The 24,978-nt window shown below is 34.7% G+C and overlaps 3 protein-coding genes across 4 annotated transcripts; all 3 read right to left on the bottom strand.

The window, feature by feature from the left end:
- Nucleotides 1–1,434: 1,434 nt before the first annotated feature.
- On the bottom strand, nt 1,435–9,356 carry LOC129877202 (rhomboid-like protein 15). 2 transcript variants are annotated; one of them, XM_055952687.1, is made up of 13 exons: nt 9,175–9,339; nt 6,874–7,039; nt 5,181–5,484; nt 4,898–4,930; nt 4,712–4,803; nt 4,475–4,548; nt 3,395–3,489; nt 3,234–3,312; nt 2,636–2,805; nt 2,124–2,175; nt 1,990–2,046; nt 1,782–1,856; nt 1,435–1,699 (listed from the first exon to the last, which is right to left on the bottom strand). In XM_055952687.1, the coding sequence occupies exons 1-13, from the start codon at nt 9,196–9,198 to the stop codon at nt 1,694–1,696; spliced, it is 1,227 nt and encodes a 408-aa protein (XP_055808662.1). In that variant the 5' UTR covers nt 9,199–9,339; the 3' UTR covers nt 1,435–1,693. The 2 variants fall into 2 exon arrangements, with proteins under 2 accessions (XP_055808662.1, XP_055808663.1); XM_055952688.1 differs by lacking the exons at nt 1,435–1,699; nt 1,782–1,856 and having other exon boundaries at nt 1,984–2,046; nt 2,124–2,204; nt 9,175–9,356.
- Nucleotides 9,357–10,282: 926 nt separating this feature from the next.
- LOC129876300 (uncharacterized) lies at nt 10,283–13,592 on the bottom strand. Its single transcript, XM_055951698.1, has 4 exons — nt 13,230–13,592; nt 11,869–12,027; nt 10,950–11,031; nt 10,283–10,612 (listed from the first exon to the last, which is right to left on the bottom strand). Exons 1-4 carry the CDS (start codon nt 13,542–13,544, stop codon nt 10,464–10,466), a joined length of 705 nt encoding a protein of 234 aa, XP_055807673.1. The 5' UTR covers nt 13,545–13,592; the 3' UTR covers nt 10,283–10,463.
- A 723-nt stretch (nt 13,593–14,315) lies between these two features.
- LOC129876512 (syntaxin-132) lies at nt 14,316–23,987 on the bottom strand. Its single transcript, XM_055951966.1, has 13 exons — nt 23,744–23,987; nt 20,842–20,961; nt 20,632–20,688; nt 18,703–18,751; nt 17,891–17,979; nt 17,736–17,809; nt 17,051–17,093; nt 16,912–16,972; nt 16,781–16,806; nt 16,601–16,678; nt 15,383–15,463; nt 14,869–14,934; nt 14,316–14,781 (listed from the first exon to the last, which is right to left on the bottom strand). Exons 1-13 carry the CDS (start codon nt 23,759–23,761, stop codon nt 14,608–14,610), a joined length of 936 nt encoding a protein of 311 aa, XP_055807941.1. The 5' UTR covers nt 23,762–23,987; the 3' UTR covers nt 14,316–14,607.
- Between the last annotated feature and the right edge of the window lie 991 nt (nt 23,988–24,978).

Genomic DNA, 24,978 nt, shown 5'->3' with positions numbered 1-24,978 from the left:
CACTCAACAGGAATTAAGCGATTTTCTCAATTTTTTGTGTGTTAAGTCAATAAATTTTTCGGTGATATAATTTTCGGGCATTTTTTTCCGAAACCTTTACATGACCCTCCATAATGACCTTCGAACAATCTGTATAGCATCACCAGGTCATTATGAAAGGTCCTGTAAAGTTTTTGAAAAAAATTGTCTGAAAGTCGATCTACCAAAAAAATTCATTGATTAACACACAAAATAACTGATAAAATTGCCTAATTACTTAAAAGTGCCCCCTAAATGCTAAAAAAATAGTGTAGATCATGGCAAAGCTATAGTACTATTTTTCAGTTCATTAAGGAGGGTTCTGTAAAAGTTTTAGAATAAAAGAGCCTGAAATGTGTAATAAAAAAATATGTTATTAACAAAGTCGCAAAACTAAATGTGTAATCAAAAAATAATGAAGTAAAAGATTCCTTATTCCAATTTTAAAATCTCGTAATTCTGTTTTTCTCCAAATATGTTAAACACAAGTATATTATATAACAACTAATTAATATATCTCCAATATATATAGTCTATCAAAATAATTATGAATAAGCAAATAATTGACATGTGCTAAAAAAAATAACCACATGATTGTAAGCCCCGTTCTGTTAGACCACGTGAATAACTGTTTTATCGGCCAATTGAGCTTCTTCTGGGCTGGAATCATAGGGGCTCCACCTCGTCTCAGCCCAATCCCACAGACTCCCAAAGCCCATGAAGCATAACTCATTTCTGAGCCCGCATCTCTGCGGATATGGGCCCGGGGACTTTCCTGGGCCTTACCCATCCAGAAGATGTGTAACAGCCCATTCACGACATCATGTGATCCAATTGTTTAGACTAAACACGAGATTTACATATTAAGAGCAGGAAAATAGTTTAACACACGATGTGGGAGGGAAACATGAGATTATGTTTAATTTCAACATTTGCTCAAGAATTTATCGAAAACGGCCTCTTTTATCTTCAGATGGTAGGAGAAAGACTGAATAAACGCCACCCTATACATGTGGATATGTTATTGTATACATGGTAAAGTGAGAAGCTAGGATTTAGGAAGAGAATCCACCAACACAGAAATTTTCTTTGCATTAAGTATTTATTCTCTTCTCAATAAATCCGTCATTTACAGGTTCAAAACTCGTGATGTAGGATCTATATAATCTTACAATAACAACATACTCAGTATACAGTAGACAGTATCTTTTGCTGCGTGGAACCAAAACCCCGAGGGCTCATTTAGCAGTGGTTTTAGTCTACTACTATAACTCCTAGTCAGTGACAACATTAAAGCATCTTATTCTCGGACAAGATAAAATTGCTCTTGTAATGTACAACTAGCAGCGTTGAAACTGCTTTCTAGACCAAAAACTTGAGGAAACGAGAATAACTACAGGTCAAGGAGGGAAAGAATGATAAAATGATTCATTGATATTGCAGCATCTAAGATCACAAAGGTAGTTATACAATTAATCTGTTTTACGTGGTTCAGGCTTAACACACAAAGGCTTTCTTTCTCTCTAAAAATTGTGTAAATTTGCTGTCAAAATATATACAACGAAAAAGAAGAAGAAAACAACCAAGGCTCAAGCAGTCAGATCATTAGTGTTTGCAGAGCCTCGGCTTTTTGAGTCAAATGTTGATCATGTATATCCGATGATTGCATTATATATTAACCCTGCATATTAGGCATTTGAAAAAACCGTTAAGAACAATTAGCCCCTTTATGACTGGAGGTGATAACACCCGAAAAGAAGTACCTGTTGGCTCATTAAAATTTCCACAGCAACATTCAAGTCTCCTTCAGCTGCTGCTAATGCAACTTCTACTTGTGTCTGAGAAATCAAAATTGTTAGCACATCCATGAGCCAGAAGTCAATTTGCAAGCTAAATCTCAGAAAGCTGTGATAACTGATAAGAATTGTGTTCCTCGAATTATAAGGACATGATGCATTCAAACAACTGTACCTTCTCAAAACCCATTGCAACAAGTTTCTGAATCTCTTCATCTGAGGGAATGGAAGCCTATATTCAAAGATAATTTTAGCATTAACGATGGTAAACATAAACACTTAGCAAGTGTCAAAGTTCAGGTCATATACCTGCTGTCCTAGTGGTCTGGTAGCTGTGGTAGTAGTATCTACTTCTGATAGTCTGAGTTGTCACACAGAATCAAAATATAACTGTGTTTAGAGCAAATCACAGACATCAAGCTCTTAAGTTTTAACAATAAAGTTGAGCTATCAAGCTCGACTCACAATAAGAATGCCTGGTAAATATGGTAATTGGAGGCTCTACTTTGATCAAAATAGAAATCAGAAAATCAAGAAGAAACTATACAGTGTAAAAAAGAATTGTAATTCCGTGAACGCATGAATAAAATCCAGCTTTTCCTATCTGTAGCGATATAACTTAAATTTGGTTACTGGATCAACCAATTTAAACACCTTGTTTTCCAGCTAATCATTCAATTGGAAAGCAGTCTATGTAAGGCAGCAGCACGTGAAAATGTAATTAGAAACAGATCTTAGTGCACTGACCAATGATTTAGACAAATACAAAATCGATATGATTATCAACAATTTAGCATGTAACAAGAGTCAGTTTCTAGCACCTTCCAGCTAAGCTCCGCTCTCCACCTATTGTAGCTGTAGGTGAAATACGCTCAGGGCTGCTGCTACCATCCAGGAGCCTAGCCTGTAACGTTGAATCATGATTTCCGGTGGTGGTCTGGGAACTCAGAGTTCTTCCTCTCCCAGGAAACCTGCTATCATCTGTCACCGGCTGCAATTTGAACGAATTAACAACTTAAGAGACTTTTAACTACTTCATTATAATCCATGATTTTTGTTCTTATTTATACATTAGGCCACACAGACAAGAGAACTAGGTAAGTAGCGACTATTAAGCAGTTGTGTAGTTGGGAATTCTTCAATACATATGCGAGACTCATCAATACACAGATATAAAATGACAGTAATTTCCCCTTGTTCACAACCCATTGTAGATCAAGCTCAATTGCAGCTTTATCTACTCTACTTGAGAAGAAAAGAAATTTCTTTTTTTTGATAAGGTAATAAATTGCATTGAAGGCATCAAGGAGATGCAAAACTTGCAGAGCAATACTAAAAGAAAAGACGATGTTAGCTCTGCTGACAAGAAAAGGAAGACATGATAGCCTCTCAACTCTTTCTAGGTAAGATCAGTCATACCTGAGCAGAGAGAGAGCTCTCTCTCTGTGGCATCCACGAAGAAAGGTTCTCCCAAATATTTCCAGAAAGCACTCCACTTCTGAAAGGAAGAACCGTCACTATTTTTTCACATGCTCAGATTAAATCAGTAAGATTTGACTAAAGTAAAGAACAAGATCCACCTGGAGGTCACTGTTTGATTTGAATGTGTGGGTAGGTATCCTGCACCATTACCACCAGTGCACATAATAAACTTTGGTCTCCTCACACAAGTTGACTGCCCAGAAGATAGGAATATATAAGTATTTTGCAAATTTCACTATGTTATTCAAACCAAACATATGAAATTGAGAGGTGGGCAAGGGTTTTGATGTGCCTTAGAGAAAGCATGGCTCAACCACTAAAAATGTATTATATGATGATCTGAACTTACAATATTAAAATACGATGAACAAAAACAATTTCTCTTTTGTTCAAGTTAAATGCACATAACCCAAAGGGCGCAGAGTTACACAATTCATCAAAAGGGAGCAAAGATACACCATTCAATTTTTGGTTAATGGGCACATGCAAATGCCTTAAAAATTTTATTTCTTTTCTACAGCTATAAAATGTACTGCTTGCGCAGTTTGTTATTTTCTGGTCTTCTCTTATCAACTTATAGGGTTCTTGTACACTCTTGGGTGTTATTCCAGTCAGAGTTTACACTTACCAATTGAGAAAAGAATGAACCAGAGAAATAATATGGCCTATTTAAACACTTGCTTTGGGGATTTCAGAGTAGAGAACATATAGCATCAGTATAAGGACTTTTAAAAGAAGCAGAATCTACTTAACGATGTAGTCATCTCCTAGGACAAATAACCCGGGGCAGCAGCAGAAAAGAGAGGCGATGATTTCTTGTATTAACTAAAACACAACCGCTTTATCCTTTCTCTTGGTTAACACCACAGACCAGTTTGGATTAAAACATTCATCCCCTCCCCATGATGCCTATTAGTGGTGTCTCTGTTTGTGACCATTACGATGCGAATGCCTTGATCATAAGCTTAACTTGTTCTTTGTCCTCTTTAAGAATTAATTGTCTACAAAATGCCAACAAAACAAGGTGGGAAGTTGACATCAATGAAAAGAAGCAAACACGCAAGCCAGGTCAATCAGAAGGGTGATGCTCACGTCACTTTATACCTCAAAGTTGAACACATAAGTGGTCCAATAAGAAATATCGGAATATCTTGATATCGTTTCTTAGGAGAACTTACTAGCCAAGTGGAAGATTCAATAGCCGAGAAGAAAGAAGTCCCAGGTATTAAGACATTGAACAATCCATATGTATCTGGTACCATCAAGAAAAGAGAAGGAAAAAAGAATAAAATTATAAATTGGCGATCACAAATAAAGATATAAAGATCGTGCGCATAATTATCATGATACCACAAATGACATGGAATAGAATTTAGGAAACTTCAAGAGGGTCCAGCATGGTGGAAGTAACTTACATGCAAATCCAGACAAAATACCACAAAGATGTCCAAGTAAGGAGACATTAGTCATAACAAGCTGAAATACCACCAGTAAGATCAATGCATACCTAGTGAAAAAATAATCAAAACATTATAGCATAAGATGCACACAATACAAAACATAAAAAAAAACTTACAATTATTGGAACGAAAAATAGTTACCATTTAGCAGGCACATTAAAAAGCCCAAACACACTGCAAAAAGAACAGGTAAACTCACATTAGCAAACACATGATTCCAACAACTAATAATTGATCTAATGTAACCATTCACATCTAATGTCAAACAGTTTTTTTGCGAATCTATCTGTGCTCATATATGACATACATATACAAGATCATTGATTTATAAAAGGAATTCCAAAACTGTACAAAGGGAAGGGAATGAGGAAAAATAATAATTTAAGAAGAGGAAATCAGATCCAAAAACAGGAAAGCAACAAACCTTCTAGTTTGGGCCCCACTTAGACTTGTCTCCATCACAATCATTGAAAATAAGATCCCTGAGAAACCTATAGCACACTCATCCATAAAGTATGGATAAAAATGAAAGGGATTATGGGCAACCAACAATGCTATAAGAAGATGGAGTAAGGCATTGCTAACGGCCAACAGAACAATTATATATAACAGGCGCACAGATCCCATAATCCTCTCCAGCTCTGAACCCAAAGGGACCAAAGCCAACATATTAAATAGAACATGCAGTAGAGAACCATGAAACAGAATTGAGGTGAAAATCCTGTAAACTGCAACAGAAACACAAAATTAAAATCAGTGTCAACAAAAAAAGGAGTGCAAAGTTATGCTACATATGACAAGGAAAGAAATGATATCAAAATTATAGCCCCACAAAAGATTTTAATGCACTACAGAGAAAGCAAATCAAAGTTGAATTATATGATTCATCAATAATGGATGACAAATAAGAGAGTCATTACAATGGTTATGTATCATGAGTTGGAAACTGAGAAAGAAAGATAGCTCTTTCCATAGGACAAGATTTTCAATCGGATGCTAATCAGCTCAAGGCAATGTGTGCTATGTGGACCCAAACATGTCATTGAGATGCTATAAGAAAGTCTTAAACTATGCATAGTAAGTCAAAAAAGTTATACGGTTCATCCCAAACGAATAAAGAAAGTAAACCTCGCATCATAATCCCATCTGATCAATTGTTCAAATATAGTTGTTCTTCTTCTTTTTTGACAAATGTTCAAATATAGCTGTTCTTTACAAACTTAACAATGCTTCTTAAATTGTTGATAAAAAAATGCTTCTTAAATTACTCTACATAGTTTATGTAGTAGTATATAATTTGTGTCTAGCCTAGACTGCTACACAATTTTAAACATCATGTTTTAACAGCAATTCTCTCAAGCACAACTGACGAGACCTAAGAGTAAGAACTTGAAACGAACTTTAACTCCCATTTAACTTTAGTGACGAGCATAACTAGATATATTCCAAATCCTCATATGAATACCCAAGTTCCTCACTTCCTCTGCTATATATATTCTAAATATTTAATTCCCATTTTTGTGCCTCGTCCTGGGAAACGTACTAGGTCCCTTCTCATAGTCATAGAACTAACAAATAGCACCCATAAAATTTACAAGTTAGGGTACCCTAGAAGGATACCAGTTAAAACTAGGTGCAACTAGCCTTAAATAGTATCTAACTCCTCAATCAGTGTTTGCCAATTAACCTATCAAAAGTATGCTGCAAAGGTTTAATGGTGTCTTTCTGAAATTGAAGTATGCACGTGGCAAATGCATGAGAAGAGATGAGTAAAATTACATGAAAGAGTAAGGTGCCAAAGTCTTTAACAGAAAGTGAATAACTAAAGAAATTGATCAATTGATAGGAAGAAAGTTAATCCTACTCAAATAACCACCCGAGCCCCATTGCTTCCCCCCACCCCATAAAGAACTCATCAATGATACTAAGCAATAACAATGTATAATTATCCTCAAATAGTTGATAAGATTCCATCAAATTTATATTTCAGCTAAGAATAGATTAGTTTGAGTGCAGGAAGAATTTCTTCTTAACAGGCACATTTTAATGTATGAGAGACTATATAGTACACCTTGTTTTTTTAGGGAGAAAAAACAGCACTATAATTGAACCTATACCTTGAAATCGAGAAATTACAGCAAATGGCCAGAAGCATACTTCAGCAAACGAGTCATACCCAACCAAAAGGCAAACCAAGTAAATTATCCCACAAACAGCCACTACTGCAGATGTAAGGATAGGAATTCCTTCCCACCACTGTCCCATTCTTGTCTGTAATCCCGCCTACAAACAAATTGGAACAAGTGAGAGTCAACATAAAAGCTACTTTTCCCAGAGATTCTTGTCTTGCTTTTAATGTCTAAGCTAGACATTATGCAGCATTAAGAAATATGTGCCATTTAAATTGTTTGATACGGATTTAAGCCTTGGAAACAGTCTCTGGCAGAAATACAAGGTAAGGTTGCGCACAATAGGCCCTTGTGGTCGGGCCCTTCCCCATACCCTGCGCATAGCGGGAGCTAGTGCACCGGGATGTAGGAATTTGTAGAGTACAAGTTCTTTTTTTTCTCTCCCTTCATCATAGAAAGACCCTTCAAATGGCTAAACTAAGAAAACAATCTCTTTATTTGCTTCTTATCGGAAGAATATAAAACTAAAACGGTGTTTCTGATAACTCGGGTAGTCCTAGATCTTAATATCACTCTTTGCTTCAGAATGACACTTAAAAACAGAGAGCTAAAAGGCAGTTTTGAACAAAGGAAAAGATAGGCAACTCGTAATTAAAAGAACAGACTGAATGGAAAAGAAAATTATCACTGGCGAATCTATTACTATAATGAATCACTTACAGGAATAAATGTAAACAAATACAAGAGGAATAACAATTCTCCAAAAGAGATATAAAGCTCATTGTTGTTACAGCCTTGCAGTGACATAATCATTTATATCACTACAAGAAAATAAAGAACAGTGCAGTTATTTAATAAAATTTTCAGGAGAACTTTTGTAACAACATCTGAAATTGATCGTACTAGCTGAGGTGTAAGTTTAAAAGCTTTATGCAATAGAAGGAGAGGAACTTTTCTGCTTTTCCACAATCATTACAGATCTTCCTTACTGGAAATCAATACATATTCATTCAAAAATCACAATAATTTCCAACAGTATCATCATACTACATGGCATGTGTTGCAGTTGCATACAAGTCAACAGAATACTCCCATTTCCCAAATATAGTCCCTCAAATAAATGACATGACCAAAGATTCAGATTTCAAAAATCAAGCATTTTCACTAAATCTTTAAAACCCCAATACTTCTCTAACTTTCCCATCATGAAAATCCCATATAATTTCCAAATGAAGCTTAAAAATAACCTCAATTTACTCTATTTCTCCAAAAATGCATGATCAGAGTTCAGAATACAAAAAACAAGCATTTTCACAATATCTTTAAACCCCCCCTACTTTTCTAACTTTCCCATCATGAAAATCCCATGCAGTTTCCAAATGAAGCTTAAAAAAAACCTCAAATTACTCAATTTCTCCATAAATGACATGATCAGAGAATCAGAATTAAAAAAATCAAGCATTTCCACTACACCCACTACTTTTCTAACTTTCCCATCACGAAAATCCCATACAATTTTCAAATGAAGCTTAAAATACCACTTCAATTTCCTCTATTTCTCCATAAATGACATGATCAGAGAATCAGAATAAAAAATCAAGCATTTCCACTACACCCACTACTTTTCTAACTTCCCCATCGTGAAAATCCCTCTAATTTTCAAACGAAGCTAAAAAAATAACCTCAGTTTACTCTATATCTCCATAAGTGACATGATCAGAGATTCAGAATCAAAGATCAAGCAATTCCACTACACCCACTACTTTTCTAACTTTCCCATCATGAAAATTCCATATAATTTCCAAATGAAGCTAAAAAAAAAACCTCAATTTACTCTATTTCTCCATAAACAACATGATCAGAGATTCAGAATAAAAAATCAAGCATTTCCACTACACCCACTACTTTTCTAACTTTCCCATCATGAACATCCCATATAATTTCCAAATGAAGCTAAAAGACAACCTCAATTTACTCTATTTCTCCAAAAATGACATGATCAAAGATTCAGAATTCAACGCATTTTCACTACTTTTCTAACTTTCCCATCATGGAAATCCCCATAATTTCCAAATGAAGCTAAAAAATTACCTCAATTTACTCTATTTATCAATAAACAACATGATCAAAGATTCAGAATTCAAAAATCAAGCATTTTCACAACATCTTTAAAACCTCACTAAATTTCCAACTTCAATCAGAACCCTAGCATCTACATTTGCATTTCGATACACACAATATGAACAATTTGTAGATCTAAGTATAGTAATGATTAGCAAAAAACAATACCTCAGAAACAATATTTGGTCTCATTTTCGCTAAATTTTCTCTTTTCTTTCGAGATTTCCAATTTGAACGTTTTTTTTCCTTCTTCTTCAGGTAGAGTGTGGAAAACTCAAGACTCCTGGTTTCCGGATCGGGTCTTTTGATAAAATGTCCGGCCCGGATGCATTTATAGCAACCCGTTACTAAAAAATGTTATTATTGAAAAATATTTCAAGATAATCAGACATGACTATTATTTTTATATGGTTAATTTTCACTACTAGATTTTTGTGAGGCCGCTAGAATATTGGTAATTTTATCTTTTTTGAATATTGTGTTTATAATATTTTGAAGTCAAATATGATTATCATCTACTGAAGCTTTTCATTATTTTTGCAATAATTTAGATACGAAAACTTGTATATGTTGTACTCTATTATGTCCTTATTTCTTAATTATATTTTCTTTTGAGAAAATAAAGTAAATCACCTTCCCTTTAAGTTTTCTATTTACTTAAAATTTGGGAATAAAGATATATCGACTTGCAGAAACATGATGATTTGAAGCTGTTATTTGTATATTGTCGAAATTTTGCAAAAAAACAATAGATTTGGCGTTAGACAAGCGGAACAATTGAAGAGTCATACTTGTTTAATTGTTTGCAAATTTTACCTTAATGAAAAATCATAGTTGTGTTGTTCAAATGTCTACAAATTTTGCTGGAAGGGCAAGCCTTGCATGTGATTTTCCATTATTCACATTGTATGGGTGAAAGAAAATGTGTATATGTGGCGGAACGAAGGATTAACACATGGCACATGTGATGAACCAAAGGATGTATTCACGAAGGACTAACTTTGAGCCAGGTCTTGATTGTTTATTCCATTTTGTCAGTTTAAGTATTGGAATGGGAGTTCAGATATTCAGTTTAAGTATTGAAATGAGAGTTACAGATATTTTATGGAATGGTCGGTTCAAAAGTGTGTCCAGTAAAGCTCAATCTCGCTTTGTTATCGGGATCACAGGGTGGTCATGATCAGAAAAAAGGCAGGAGCTTATAGCTCGAAGACAGGAAAGAACTCGTGTCTTGATGATACTGCAAAAGGAAGAAACGAGTAACTCAACGCGAAACTAGAATACATACAACAATATAATCATTCTAATAATATTTTTTGCTCTTTTAGGTATGTTTAGGTAACTGAAGAGGGATTAGAGATAATATTTCATGAAAGGATGAATAACTTTGAAGTATGTTCGAAAAAACTTCAATCACAAACCAATGTCAACCTACAGATTCTTTGGAGAAGCATTTGTTACGCTTGCTCCCAGCCACCTAGCCTTGTCCCTGGGTCATAGTTTGTAAACAGTCGAAATTCATTGCCTAGTTTGCTGGAGTGATCTGGCCTAAAAGCGCATGGACGCAAACCCAAGAGCTCTGAAGCCCTACGACTTTGCACTTCACCTGCATGTACAAAAAAGAAAGTGAAATAACATTCAAGGCATATTTACTGTGGTTATTTTCAAGACAGGATATCCTTCTTCACTTTCTCCACTCTCCTTTCTTTTCTTCAGTAGATTTTTCTTTTAATAAAAAAACTCCTTGTTTTGCTTAGGAGGCGGCTGAAAGTCGATAAAACTTGCTGCTAACTCATTTGATAGTTTCGACTTAAATAAAATTAGAAAGCAGCTTCATGTAAACCATGAAGAATGAAGACAGGCAGAGATAACTGGATTCAATGACCCATTAACACGATGAACGACCGGAGAGAAGGTCGTAAAGGATAAAATTCAGTATGTACCTGTGAGTAAAAGCAAGTATGCTTGTCCTGGTCTCGTGAGAAAAGAAATTGTTTTAGTAACTTTCTCTAAGCATTCCTGACTCTGAAATTATTAAAAAAAAAGAAAAGAGAGAAGATATTTGAATAAATCATAGCATAAATGTCAAAGTTGCACAAGACAATTAATGACAATGATGTGATTGAATCACTTTCATAGCATTCCCGACTCTGAAACATAAAAGAAAAAAAGCGTTTCTTTTATCCTCAGCATAAGAGAGAGAGAGAAACCTTAATGCTTAGAGGTAATCCACGCAGACATTTGAAATTCAGATTAAAAAACACAAAACAAAGTCTCATAAAGATAACAATAATGTTAATGGGCATTTATTTTTTATAACGAATGTTTATGAGCATTTTTCAACTAAATATTAAGATATCCCCATTGCACTGTAGAATAACAAACCAGAAAAATGAACAATCAAGGCTGCATAGAAGTTTCTCATTAATAGAAACCCATGGAAACTCGAAAGAACACATGAGGTTAATAGGTTAATTCTTATGATAGAAGAGAGAGTAACATTTGAAATTAAGATGACCAAATTTCGAGAAGGAAAGGAAAGGGCAAGAATAAGGTTCACTTAAAAACTTGCATGCCAGACTATGAAACAGTCGAGATTTGGGATACTTTCATGCAAACTGTGCATTTTTTCCATATATCATCCCATCCAAAGGTGAGAAGCCCATAATTAAGCAATGGATGATCTAAGCCTATAGGCAAAATTCTGAATATAAGAGGAAAATTTATTTTTAGATATCTCTCAAGTATATGGGGAACTTCAGAAATCAAAATAGTCACAAGTAAAAATGAAATATAGCAAAAAAGTATACTCCTTAATAATCATAGAACCAACTTCAGTATACAGCATATATCAGCTCTCACCAGGTAAGGAGGATCTGCAACAATTATTGGATATGAGTGTTTCATTGAAGAAGGAAGATCTTCTGGTAGGTTGTAGTCATAGAATGTGAACTCACTTCCATACTGTTTAAACCGTTTGTCATACTCAAGAATTTGTGCTGGTACATTAGGGTCAATTTTCTGAGACCGCATGCACAAAACAAAGTATTAGAAGTTGGAAAATATAGTTCACCATGAATAACTAAAGAACAGATAAACAATTGAGTACACTTTAAGTTCCAAACTAAAGCGACAACCTGGCAATGGGCTTTGAACCTACTAACTAACTTTGAAAAAGAAGAACAACATAAAATTGGAGACAGAAGCTACCATAGAGAAAAGTGATGAATTGTGCTATGCTTTAGTCTTGCTAACTTTCCAAGTTTAAGTTTAAAATTACGTTATCAGAACAAAACAAAAGTTACTTAAAGTAGCCCTTGAGGAGAGGAAAATGTAAGAAAAATGTTGCTTCACAAGTACTTTTAGTAGTGCAATAACCTGTTTGAAAGAATATGACACAAATCATAAATTTCTTATATAATCCGCAATTGAACTTGCAAATAATTTACAGACACACATGAAGATGAAATAGAGATACAAATAGAACCCCAAGGGAATATAGAAGAATGTACACAGAATAATTCAACGAAAGCTTTTGAAAAGAATTTGCGTTTCTCATGTGGTTATTGCTTTTGCATGCTACCTCCCTGCAGCGGTGAAATAATTTAACAACCGTGATTGGTTTTAAAACAAACCAACTGCTTTTGGAACCGGCTAAACTCAGACAAATGCACAAATCCACATCGAGAGAATAAAACACACAACATAGGACATTTATAGATGACATGACAGCTCCGCCTACCATGACTCTTTTCTGGACAACAAATAGGCAAAACAAAGATAATGAACACGCTCTGATACTACAAATATTAATGAACTCTCTACCTAGAAATATCTCTGATGCTATATATGTTGGGTAACAAACTATCTCTCTCTCTTTTCGTCAAATTTATTCCCTGTTAACATCTTTTTCTCATATTGAAAATCCAGCTTATTGTAACCTTCCATCAGACAGAAATCCAATCAATTTCTCACAGTTCCCTCACTCAATCAATTAAGCATATGTTAGTACCTCTGTTTCAACAACTAATTTAATCTGAAATGGTAAGTGTAAAGCTTCAACAACTAATTTTCGATTATCATTATAAGGATAAAAGGATGCAATTTTTGTTAGTTTTTGAAGGAAACAAAAGTAATTTGTTTTAACATCTATACATAAGGAACAGAAAGTTCTAAATTATACAAGTTTGACAACTAAAATACACTCAATTAAAACAGCTTACCTTGAGGTAAGCGTAAAGTGTAGGGCAGGCAATGCAAGCAACCGCCGGCGAATCAATCGACCGGCAGAGATTAAGGACTTCATTAGCGACGGTTTCAGCTGTTTCGCGGTTATACCAGAACTGGCTTAGCCGCCAATCCTCCGACACCAGGGCCACGTCATCCTCCGCCGCAGCTGACGTAGCTTCCTCTACTGCTCGGTTCTGCTCGGCGAGGAACTCTTTCAGTGCTTCAAGAGCGTTAGAGCTTAGCGTCGGAGTTTCGTCGTCGGCCGGCAAAACGACGTCGTGATGTACGGTGTCTTTCACTGTCTCCATTTTGGTGTGAAAAAGTGTAGCGTTTGTTAAACCCTCGCGAAATCGCGGTTTACGACATTTTTCCCACTTCACAGAAATTGGAAATTACACATAACCCCTCGAAGTATGAATACTATACATTTAAACCCTCTTGAATTGAAACTAATCACTTCAATTACATCCAAACAATAACAACATACTCAATGTATTTCCACAAGTGCAGTATGGAGAGGATGGGTGTACGTAGACTTTGCGTGTATAGACGCTCAAGAAAATCAATTTTTTTTCGGGAAAAGTAGACTTCAATTACAACCAAAGTTACATAAATTTGAAAAATACACATTCTAGGTGAAGGGTAGAATAAAGAGAAGGTATAATTGGAATTTCATTCCACTTTTTTGTTTGCCGAGGGAGATATAGAATGGAGTTCTTCATGATGTTTGAAATAGAGGAATAAAAAAGAACTTTCTCTATGCCCTCCTTTTTTATAGTCAAGTGACTTTCAGCTCCTCATTTTGAGACACTATGGTTTAGGGATCGATCCCGATAACAAAACATTTTGGTTTTTTTTCCTTTTCTCTGACGATTTCACTTCTATAACATTTGATAACATGTTTTTTTATTTGATAGATCAACAAATATTATATTAATAATTACTAAGGCGGTGTCAGTACATATAACTCTGTTAATAACACACGGGATGTTTATACAACTCTGTTTAAACTTTAAATCTTGAATAGTCATCTACCAAGTTTGGTTACATTGTATATACCACAATATATTCTTGGTACATTTGAAAAGAAAACAAGTCAAATAAAAAAAACATTTCAAAAACATTGGAGTCCATTACAATATGCGACAATTGTATTTTTCCAGTCCAAAGAAGTGTTCTCCCAATTCCAACCAGGTAAACATCTAGATTATAAAGAACAGATTACATATTTCAATCACACTTCAAACTATATATAGAGGCAAGTCCCAAGGTTCAACATGTACAAAGCCAAGAAATATCATAATGAATAGCATGTGCAGTGATAGTATACATTATGTATCTATGCATTGCTCATGGGGGAGTATTAATAAGCTAAGCACCCTTGTTACTATTCCATGGCTTAAGCACGCCAACGACGATGATTGCAACAATTATGAGGAGAATCATGATGGCAAAGCACATCCATTTTCTTGAATTCCTTTGTAGTTTCTTTGCCTTTTGTAGAGCAGTATTCCCTGATTGCACATGGTCTACAGCAGTTGAAACCTGAAAATTCGGGTTGTTGACGATGAGGGAAACGTAAACATAACCATACCCAAATGCCAATTTTATATCTTAAGAACATATCAGTACCTGTGATTCTATATTATCAAGCATGTCTCCTTGAGCATCAACCAACACTGCTATGTCCATGAATATCTGCATTACAGAATAGAACAAAATTTATAACCACACATCATTGTGTCTCTTTTCCTCTTCTCTACCAGGAACTCATTCAATCATGGTATCGTTACTTATGCATGTCCCCCTCCCCAAAGAACTCTATATGCACGTGCAGAGACACATAAGAGCACACAAACACACACAAATATGCAGAGAGAGAGAGACCCTTTATTTGTCATATTTTCAGTTGGCATCAGGTTAGAGGTGATTAAGCCAAAGTCATCAACATACCTAGGACGAACCAGATTATGTTTAGTTCTCTGAACTTAAATCTAGTCCACGATTAGAAGATAAAAACGAAGGGAAAATTCTTTATGTTGTTGTCAATGAATTTTTTGTCCTTTCTCTCCACTTCTTCCATTGATATTTTCCAAGGAAATCTTGGCTACTACTTCCTTTCCCAGTCGAACGGAGTATATAGTACCTGTTGCAACTCAAGAAGCTTCCTCTCTAATTCTCTGACTGCATCATGGCGCTCTTGAATTTCAGCTAGTGTGCCCATTATCTGCAAGACGCCAACATTGAGAAACAACATATTATATTGCTGATTACTAAAGTTTCAAGTGCCACACTAGCAGCTAGCAATATTATAAATGTACATGAGCTGATTTATCTCACAAAAGGAAAGTTTGCATGTAATATTATTTAATTGAAAATGAAGAGAGAGAAACAAAAGATCAGGTGATGAGGGATAATTTTCGTTCTATATTTCTCTTCTGAGCTAATTCCCCTGCTATTTGCTCTCTTCTGAACACGATTCCAATATGTTGCGTAATTCACTTTTTCTGATGGGTCATCGTATGCTACACTACTTCAAGGGCAAGCCACTGCTCAAGCATTAGCAGTAGCAGCTTGCGGATTATAGAGATCTTTGTCAACTTGGCCACATCCAGCTAACAACAGTAAGGATTACAATGAATCTCAATTATTTGATGGTGGTTTCTAACGAGTGGGAAGGAGCTGAGAACTTCTACTATTGTGTTGATAAAAGCAGGGATATGGCATTGGCATTTGAAAGAAAGGGAATATATAATGGAATAAAAACAACACAACGTTAAACAAGAGCTGTTTGCAAGATGTTATAATGGTCACAAGATACTACAGCCACCTAACATAGGCAAGAGGCTTCCTTTAGCTCTATCTTTTACCTATTCGTAAACCCTCGACAGTGCCTAGGAGCTTGAAATATAAGTCTCACTCATCTGGAATAGTCATTTCCCACCTTCCATTCCATTTAGATCTATAAATGTATCGAAAACTCAAGTATATGCAAGCAACAACTTCTGACATGGTCAAAAATGTCGCGAGGAGACAAAGATAAGGCACCATGGGCTTCAATGTATGTGATTAAAACAAACCTATCAAAATATTGAGTTGCATGTTAAAGAACTGAAATAAAACAACACTAAGGGGAATAGGATGGCCAGTGGCCCAAATTCATGTTAAGGGGCCAGGGGGAATGCCAAATTGTCCACAGAAATTTAAACTGTATACAAGAATGGATTTTTAAATCTAAGAAAAAATAACTCAAGCATTGAGATTTGATCCTATGAGCTATGCGAAAAGGCTATAACCTAGTACTAGGACATAAGGTTATTCAACGTTAATGAAAGGAAGAAGTTGTGAAAATCGTTGAGCATACCTGTCCTCGCCCTTGTTGCTGAATAGCTTTCTGGAATATCTGTTCACTGTCCCCTGTCTCTATCAACCTATCAATTGTCTGAAGGCGAAAATAGAGGGAAACCAGAAAACAGATGAACAGTTAGAAGATATCCAAATGAATCTTAAGTTTCAATAATTCACAAGAACTACCAAGCTTTACCTCTTCATCAGCTCGATTACCCGTCACTGTCAACCACATAAAAGAGATATAAGAAAAAAGGAATAGCAATTAGAATCTGTTTTATAACATTACACTCCACATAGAAATTTCAAACTCAAAAGCTTTGGCACCTGTGAATACTCGCCTTTCAACAACCTCACGATATTCATGGTGGATGTTTTCTCTTAAAGTCTGCAAGCATTTTAATCAACTGAACCTAAGAGCAACCAAAACCTAGAGAAAAAATCATTCTTAATGCAGCTGATGTACCTGAAACTCAGCCATTTTATCTTTGAACTTCTTTTTCAAGGAACTGCAAGCATAGATAACAAGTCAAGTGAGGACTATAGGTATATCAAGATAAGTATTAAGAATGCACAACAATGAATGAGGGGAAGACTAAGGAGAGATCAATAAACCCTTCATCTATCAACTTCTCTGATACATTAAGCATTGACAAATCAGAAGCTACTAACTCTAAAGTTTTCCACATGTGTGCTTATAATAACTAAGTAAAGGTTAGTATAATTTTAATACCTTCATGATTTGATAAGGTGGTGTTTATACAAGGAACGGGGATTAAAGCACTCCTCCGCTAATGTATTACTAAGAGGAGGCAACACACTAACAATATTCTGCTGCCCACAATCAAGTTCACCAGAAACCATACAACCCCTAGCAGAATCATTATTTACTCTCTTAATCGGTACAAAATTCGAGAATTCAAACTTCATTTACTAGGAAGACATAATACCAACTCTAATTTTGATTCAACCACGCTATCCCAAATTCTTCTGCTTTGCCTGCCACAGCATAGTGTCCATATACGCCATAGCCAACCAGTATGAGCATCTCTTTTAAATAAGTTATTTTGAGATCTCAAAATAACAATTGTGTGACAAAATTACAAAAAAATAACTATCAGAGGAACAAAGGAGAAAAATGAGAAAATTACACTGTTGTTGCTGTTCTTGATCTGTCAACAGCTGATCCTTTACCACATCCTGGTTTGTTTCTATTGGCTAGATTCTGCAGGAGAACAAACAATACATCAAAAACAGAGAGATAACAGAAGGACTGACTGTAAGAGACGCATTTAATATTACTCACTTCTTTATCAAGTTCCTCAATTTTTGATTTGATTAATCGAGCTATTTTCCCGACTTCATCAACATCTTTTTCCATTCGCTGCTTAATTGCTGCAGGTTACAATTTTATCATTAACAAATACCTACTTAGAAATAATAGCAAACACATTATGAAAATCAACAGCAACAATCAACCAAAAAATGACTTCTCCAAGGAAAGAGAAATCTTACTCAGTGCAACATACTCCTATTTCACTTGTTATCTTTAATTTGCTACATTTGTAAAATAAAAAATAAACAAATAATAATGTGTTTGCTAAAGTTTTACGCCAACATTCTACATGCTTCTTCATTTCTTTCAACATTCCAAATTTAAGGTTTGAGCACTAATCCACTATCAAATTGCTTTAGGACATGCTCTTATCAGATTATTCATCTGTCCACTACATGTTAAAAGTCCGCATGTTATTTCACACAGACTTCTGATGAGAGTTTAGACAATATATTGTTTAAACTAGCTGGCAAACATTCAGAGAATACACGTTACTTTCTGTTTTGGTAAGAGTAGAAAAGATAAATTGTGCATTTATAGTAGACCAAGGATAATTGACCTATTTCTACAAAATTCTGGAAATCTACCTGCAGGATACCGTAAGAACATATAATACTCTCTCTTACATAATCTGATTATCTTGCAGTGCCTTTTTTCCGAAAGACAAGGTTTCATAACATGGTTAGAGTGAGTATCTACTATGAATCCACAATACCATAATCATGCAAATCAAGTGGCTACATCACTTGCTAAAGGATTATAACTGCAAGAAGATGGATTACCTTTCATAGCAGCAGCTTTTGTAACAGCCTTTGATTCCTCATGAGCATCCTGTGAAAAGAACGGGAAAAGCTATTCAGTATTTACGTATTACCTAGAACTTCAAGAAACAAATGGTTGTGCAGATTTTCTAAGCTCATTTGGCTTAGGTATATTGTGCTAAATAACCTAAAAAATGTGCTATAGTTCTTAAATAAACCACATGAACCCCTAAGTTAGGGTGGCCCTGGAGATCAGGAGAACAGAAATTCCCTACAAGGTGAATTACTTCACATGGCTTTTGGCAAAGAAGGCAGTCTTGACACATGAGAACTTGAACAAGAGGAAATTCAATCTATGTTCCAGATGCTATCTATGTGAAGAACAGGTGGAGACTGTCAACCATCTCTTTTTACACTGCAAATGGACAGATCAATTGTGGCAGATGTTCATCTACAAGAGGAAGATCAAGTGGACAAAGCCTGGGAGAATTATAGAAGTCCTACAATGCTGGAACATGGATGGAAATGCAGGAAAAAAGGAGAAGAGATGGAGGATTGTCCCAGCTTGCATTGGTGGCCAATTTGGAAGGAAAGGAATCAAAGATGTTTTGAAGGAAAACAGGACAATATTCAGAAGATAAAGATAAACTGCCTGGGGATTTACTATTTTTGGTTTAAGCAAATAGTGATAGGAGATACTGAAAACGTGTTTAATGTTATTGACTGGCTGTAACCAGAAGATCTTAGGAATGATGTAAGTAAAACTTTTTGAATGGGGACTACACTTTGATGTAGTTTACCTGTGGATATATAGAAGTAAATGTTAACTTTCTCAAAAAATATGAACCCCTAAGTTAGTTGAAGTACACATATTGAGAGAAAAATATAAACTATAGAGGGGACATATGGAAGAGCATTCTAGTAACGTAGAGGAACACAAATTGTCTCTCAGAACTTCACTATATTACTAAACAGTTAAAAGGTCAAAATGATGGGCAACCAATTATCTCTTTAGACAAAATGCTGTTACTAAATCTAAACATAGTGAACTAGTGGAAATGATGTTGTGAGAGTCTGAGAGATGACAACTAATATCTGCTAAAACATCGCATGAAACTATGCAAGACATGCACTTCAAAATATCGATTCTTCAAACTGTAGAAGTTTGTTGGAATACTAATCCAAAAAAAAAAAGGAAGATCATCAGAATTGAAATCGGGTGGTCAATAGGAAGGAAGTGACACATTAAGCACATTAGAACTTCACTGACTCTGATATAGATATGTAAATCCGAAAGCCCCTAAACTGAAAGGGAAAACTTAAAATTTTTAGAATGTAACACATTTGCGCACTTGGTCATCACATCGAGAACTGCAAATTTTAAAACGAAATCTCTGCATGTGAAAGTCGGACCTTGTAGCAGAAAGACGTGAAATTAAACCAAGAGGTTTGTACACAAAGTGAAGAATAAAATAAGTCACTTTAGAACTGCATAGATATCGAAACATATCCCATAAAACATAGAAATAAACCAAACTCATAAAAGAGACAGGGGCATGTGTTGCTCAAAGAATGAGCAAGTTGTAAGAGATAGAAGTAGTATCTCTGAGACACTAAAGAAAAAGAAAAATCAACCTCACACAGTTCCCCATTTAGAGCCCTGAATCATATACCAACATCATAATAAGAAAATTTCCCCATATTTTTAGACCCCATCCCTATGTAGAATTGGCAAAAGAAAGACAAAAAGTCTGGGCGAACAATCTTTTTCTATTTGTCCTTGTATATCCATCATCTAGGTGAAGATCGGGAGGTAAAAAGGGAAAATCTGAAGTACTCTAATACACTTTCAAGGAAAATAGGTGCCACTCCGTTGCAGATTTCTAATGGAAACTGAACCTTCCTAAGAAAAAAGGGTTGTCCAGAAGAAAAAAAGAAAGACATTTTTACCTGAAGCTTCTGGAGTAGTTCGTTCAGTCTTTCATACTGTTTCTCAATTTGTTGAACCTAGCAAACAAAGAAAGTAGGGGCAAGAAATGGAGGAAGTGAGAAACCTTCATGAGATCAACTTCAGAACATGCAGCGAAAGTAATTGAAGGAGAGGGACAATCATGGTATTATTATTCCAATGCAAAAAAAGTATAAAGATTATCCAAAAACCTTTTTAAAGAAATCATCGAGGCCTAGCTCCCCAGAATTCATTGGTATTTGTGTTCCCATTTCAACATCTCCATTTCTATCATTTTGATGCCTTGGGGCATCAAAATTATCAAAATCATCCTACAAGAGAAATCAAGTTATTGTCAAATGAAAAATGATTTTTTTTGCTTTTCAACAAGTGCAGCAACATCCTTAAAGGATTTACTAACACCGATATAAGTCAGAGAAATTAAAAACCTGGTAACACTAAATATAGCACTAATAATATACTAAACTCTTCGAGAAGTCAAGCAATACAGACATTGAATATCTTCTGAAATCATTAGTAAAGAAACAAAAGTACTCCCAGGATAATCAGTTTAGTAGATAAATGGCAAGACAAAGGCCAATTGTACATACATCTTATATTACATGAAGAAACTCCAGGTCCAAAGACAGTTGGCCCATGACAAGCAATACTCATCGGCCGTAGCTATTAGAGTTTTACATACTTAATTGAGAAGGATAAGAATTATATCATGTTGCCATACCAAACAATCATAAAGAACATACTATTTCTTAAGTGACAATTTCAACAATAAATCACATAACCATATCAGCTATTTGATTCAAGTTTCCAGCACAAAGGAGGATCTGAGTAGTGCTTGCCGCAAACGTTAGCACTTCTGCACAAGTTCCCTTAACACTCTTTCATCTATTATGATGGAGATTGAGATAGTAATAATGACACCCTATAAGCATTTTTCTCTTTTTTACTTTAGCAAAGGTGTTTGACTAAGCACCAATTTGTTAGAGACCACAATGGCAAGCTAAATGTTGCTAACAACAACAACATACCCAGTGAAATTCCACAAGTGGTGTCTGAGGAGGGTAGGATGTACGCAAACTAAATGTTGCTAAAAGGTGTAAAAACAGCTTATAGTGTGGAAATTCTTGGGTGGAAAATATGCCATGGAGAGGAGTCTGTTTAGCCGGCTCCAATGCATACTTCAAGTGTGGCAAGACAGGCCACCATGCTAGAGATTGTAGAGGAGGTGGTGGCATTAGGCCTCAAGGCCAAATTGCTCATCGTCAACAAGTTCAAGGTGGTGTTACCTCCTAATATCTAAGCATACCAAGAAAATCTGTTAAATATTTGCATGGAGAAAGTATGGACACTTAACAGGGAAACGATTGAGAGCAGTGGTTCCTGAAGGAGAAGATCATGCTAAAGTTTGAGCCTTTTCCCCACTCCATAACAGGGACAATGACAACACTCAGACATCATCTTTGACAGTGAAGCCTAAGATCATTTCTCACCTTGTTGTATTGTTTTGAAACAGCATGTAATAAATGAGCTATTTATATAAAGTTTTTCTCTTTCTTATGAAAATATTTATGAATATTTTTTGCATACAAATCCTTAATAAGCAATAAAAATTCCAGGAACTTGGTCTCCTTCACTTCCTCTTACCCTTACAGCAGTAGTTTTAAAACCACCTTCATCATATAAGCAAAGGAAGACCAAGATGCAGTTTATTTAAAAACACCTGTCATGATCCAAATGTCATTTTCTGCATCTCGTTTTCATTCCTATCTTATCCTTACAGCAGTAGTTTTAAAACCACATTCATTATAGTGGCAAAGGAAGACCAAGAATGCAGTTTTTCTTTAAACATCTGTCATGATCCAAATGTCATTTTCTGCATTTCCTTTTCATTCCTATCATATCCATCATCTAGAAGGTGTCAAGAATACTCAATAATATACAACTATACACTGCAAAAACCTTCTTTTTCTTAATCAAATGAAGAAGAGACATGGAAAATTGGATAATGACATACAAATATTTGACCAGTTGAGCTATGAAAGCAGTGAAATTAGGGAAAACACAAAAAAGCTCAACAAGTTTTTTTCTTTTTCCATTACTTTGTAATTATCAGCTGCTGCGCAGTAAAAAATGTTAAATTGGATACAATGATAAATAAAAGTTGATCCGTTCAGCTATGAAATCAGGTATATACGGGAAAATCCAGAAAATGGTCAACTAGGTTTGCTCTTTCCTCATTTCAGCTGTCATACGGATTAACAAAAAGGTAAATTGGTTATAGTGACCAAAAAAATATGGCCCATTGAGCTGTGAAAGTAGTGAAACATTGAAAATACAAAAAGAGTCAACAAGTTTTGTTCTTTTCCAATTTTTTTGAGTACCTATCGACATTTTTAAAAAGTCGGAGCAATATAGATCTCAGCAATGAAAGCAGTGAGCCATGAAAAAATCCAAAAGGGGAGCAAGTTTTATCCTTTTTCCCATTTCTGTGTATTTCTCAGCTTCCATCCAGATAATAAAAAATGGTAAAGTGGTCATCATGACAACTAAAATTTGACTCTTTAAGCAATGAAAGCAGTAAAACATGGAAAAAAAACAAAAGGGGTCGACAAGTTTCGTTCTTTTTTGCCGTTCTTTTGTATTTCTCAGCTGCCATCCAGATTAAAAAAACATGGTAAAGTGGTTATCATAAAAATTCAAATTTGACCCTTTGAGCAGTGAAACATGAAGAAATCCAAAAGGGGTCAGCAAGTTTTATTCTTTTTCCCATTTCTTTGTATTTCTCAGCTGCCATCCAGATCAAAAAAATGAAAGCAGTAAAACACGGAAAAATCCAAAAGGGGTCGGCAGGTTTCATTCTTTTCCCCATTTCTTTGAATATCTCAGCTGCCATCCAGATCAAGAAAATGGTAAAGCAGCCATCATGACAACTAAAAATCGACTCTTTAAGCAATGAAAGCAGTAAAACAAGGGGAAAAAATCCTAAAGGGTCGACAAGTTCTGTTCTTTTTTCCCCCATTTCTTTGTAATTTTCAGCTGCCAAATACAGATCAAGAAAATGTAGATATACAAAGAAGAGGAAGGGAAACTTACATTTAAAAGGTCGTTCATTTTGGAGAAAAATGAGAGATCTTATGGATTCTTGGCGCTCTCTCTCTCTTCTCCCCGTCGTTTTTGTTTCTCTGTAAGTTTCTGCTTCGATCCCTTGAAGAATTTTTAGAGAGAGAGAGGCAGGCAGAGAGGAAGAGAGAGAAAGAGACAGCAATATGAAAGAATGTGCTTTGCTGTTGCAACAGCGTGTGAGAGAGAGAGAGAGAAATCAGTGACACAGCGTGAAGGGAGGTTTCTTTTCTTCAAACTTTAATTCAAACATTCTTTTATTATTTCTTCTCAATAAATTATGAATTAAAACTATCTTTCAATTTTTTATTATAATTTGATCTAAAAAGAATTATTATTATTTTAAATAAATAATATTAAAATACAACATTCATAATATCATTAAGAATATTTTTCATTTCTTTTCTTCAAATAAGAACTTTTATTCCTATAGATAAAATATGATTTACGTATAGCGTGCTTAATTAAATTCAAAAAATTAATTGATAGTTAATTCATAAGGGATGAATTATCAAATTCGTATAAGTAAATTATCAATTCGTTTCTTAATTTAATGTGGAATTTTAGTCCATTATAAATTTCTCTTTCGTGTTTGGTCAGATTAGAAGTGATATTACTTGATTCGGTTTGTTTTTGTTTAGTTCAAATTGGGAGTGCTTATGGATTGATTCGGTATAATTTTATACATTATCGATTTTTAATTTATAAACAAGCTATAATAATAATCAAATCAATAAAATATTTGTTATTGAATTTTTTTATTTAGTTTTTAATCAGTTTTTTATTTAGCTGATAAGACAAATACTCCTTTATTTTATTATTTATTTATTTATTTTGTTTTCCATTCTCGGAGTTTAAAATAGTTTTGGTTTTAAAAAGAAAGAGCATTTTCATATTTTATCTGTTGCACTACAACCTTTACACCTTATTCTTAGGAGTGTTGTTATTCATTATATTGTATTGTATTTTTTATTTAAATATAATTTTTTTATTGTTATTAAATTATATTATATTATATTATTTAAATTCATTATTAGATAATGATAAAAAATCTTATTTTATATAACGATCAATTTAATGTTATCACGTCGTTATTTTAATATTTCTCTTATTTTGTCTTTACTTATTATTTATTAATTTTATTTTATAATTTATTTTATTTTTTTATAGTAGCTCTACTCATATCTTATTATTTATTTTTTATAAAT

Source organism: Solanum dulcamara, chromosome 12 (assembly GCF_947179165.1).
Source record: "Solanum dulcamara chromosome 12, daSolDulc1.2, whole genome shotgun sequence".
In the NCBI taxonomy this organism is placed as follows: domain Eukaryota; kingdom Viridiplantae; phylum Streptophyta; class Magnoliopsida; order Solanales; family Solanaceae; genus Solanum; species Solanum dulcamara.
This window is presented reverse-complemented; position numbering and strand designations above follow the sequence as displayed.

Coding starts and splice junctions, on each gene's coding strand:
- LOC129876300 (XM_055951698.1), bottom strand. CDS start 13,544: ATGGAGACAGTGAAAGACACCGTACATCACGACGTCGTTTTGCCGGCC. Junction 11,032..11,868: donor TTGCAGATCCTCCTTACCTG/GTGAGAGCTGAT, acceptor TAATAATTTCAG/AGTCAGGAATGCTTAGAGAA. Junction 10,613..10,949: donor ATACTTGCTTTTACTCACAG/GTACATACTGAA, acceptor TTGTACATGCAG/GTGAAGTGCAAAGTCGTAGG.
- LOC129876512 (XM_055951966.1), bottom strand. Junction 18,752..20,631: donor AACTACTCCAGAAGCTTCAG/GTAAAAATGTCT, acceptor TTCTTTTCACAG/GATGCTCATGAGGAATCAAA. Junction 14,935..15,382: donor AGCTTCTTGAGTTGCAACAG/GTACTATATACT, acceptor TCTGTAATGCAG/ATATTCATGGACATAGCAGT.
- LOC129877202 (XM_055952687.1), bottom strand. CDS start 9,198: ATGAGACCAAATATTGTTTCTGAG. Junction 3,490..4,474: donor TTGAATCTTCCACTTGGCTA/GTAAGTTCTCCT, acceptor TCTTCTGGGCAG/TCAACTTGTGTGAGGAGACC. Junction 2,806..3,233: donor AGAGCTCTCTCTCTGCTCAG/GTATGACTGATC, acceptor TTCAAATTGCAG/CCGGTGACAGATGATAGCAG.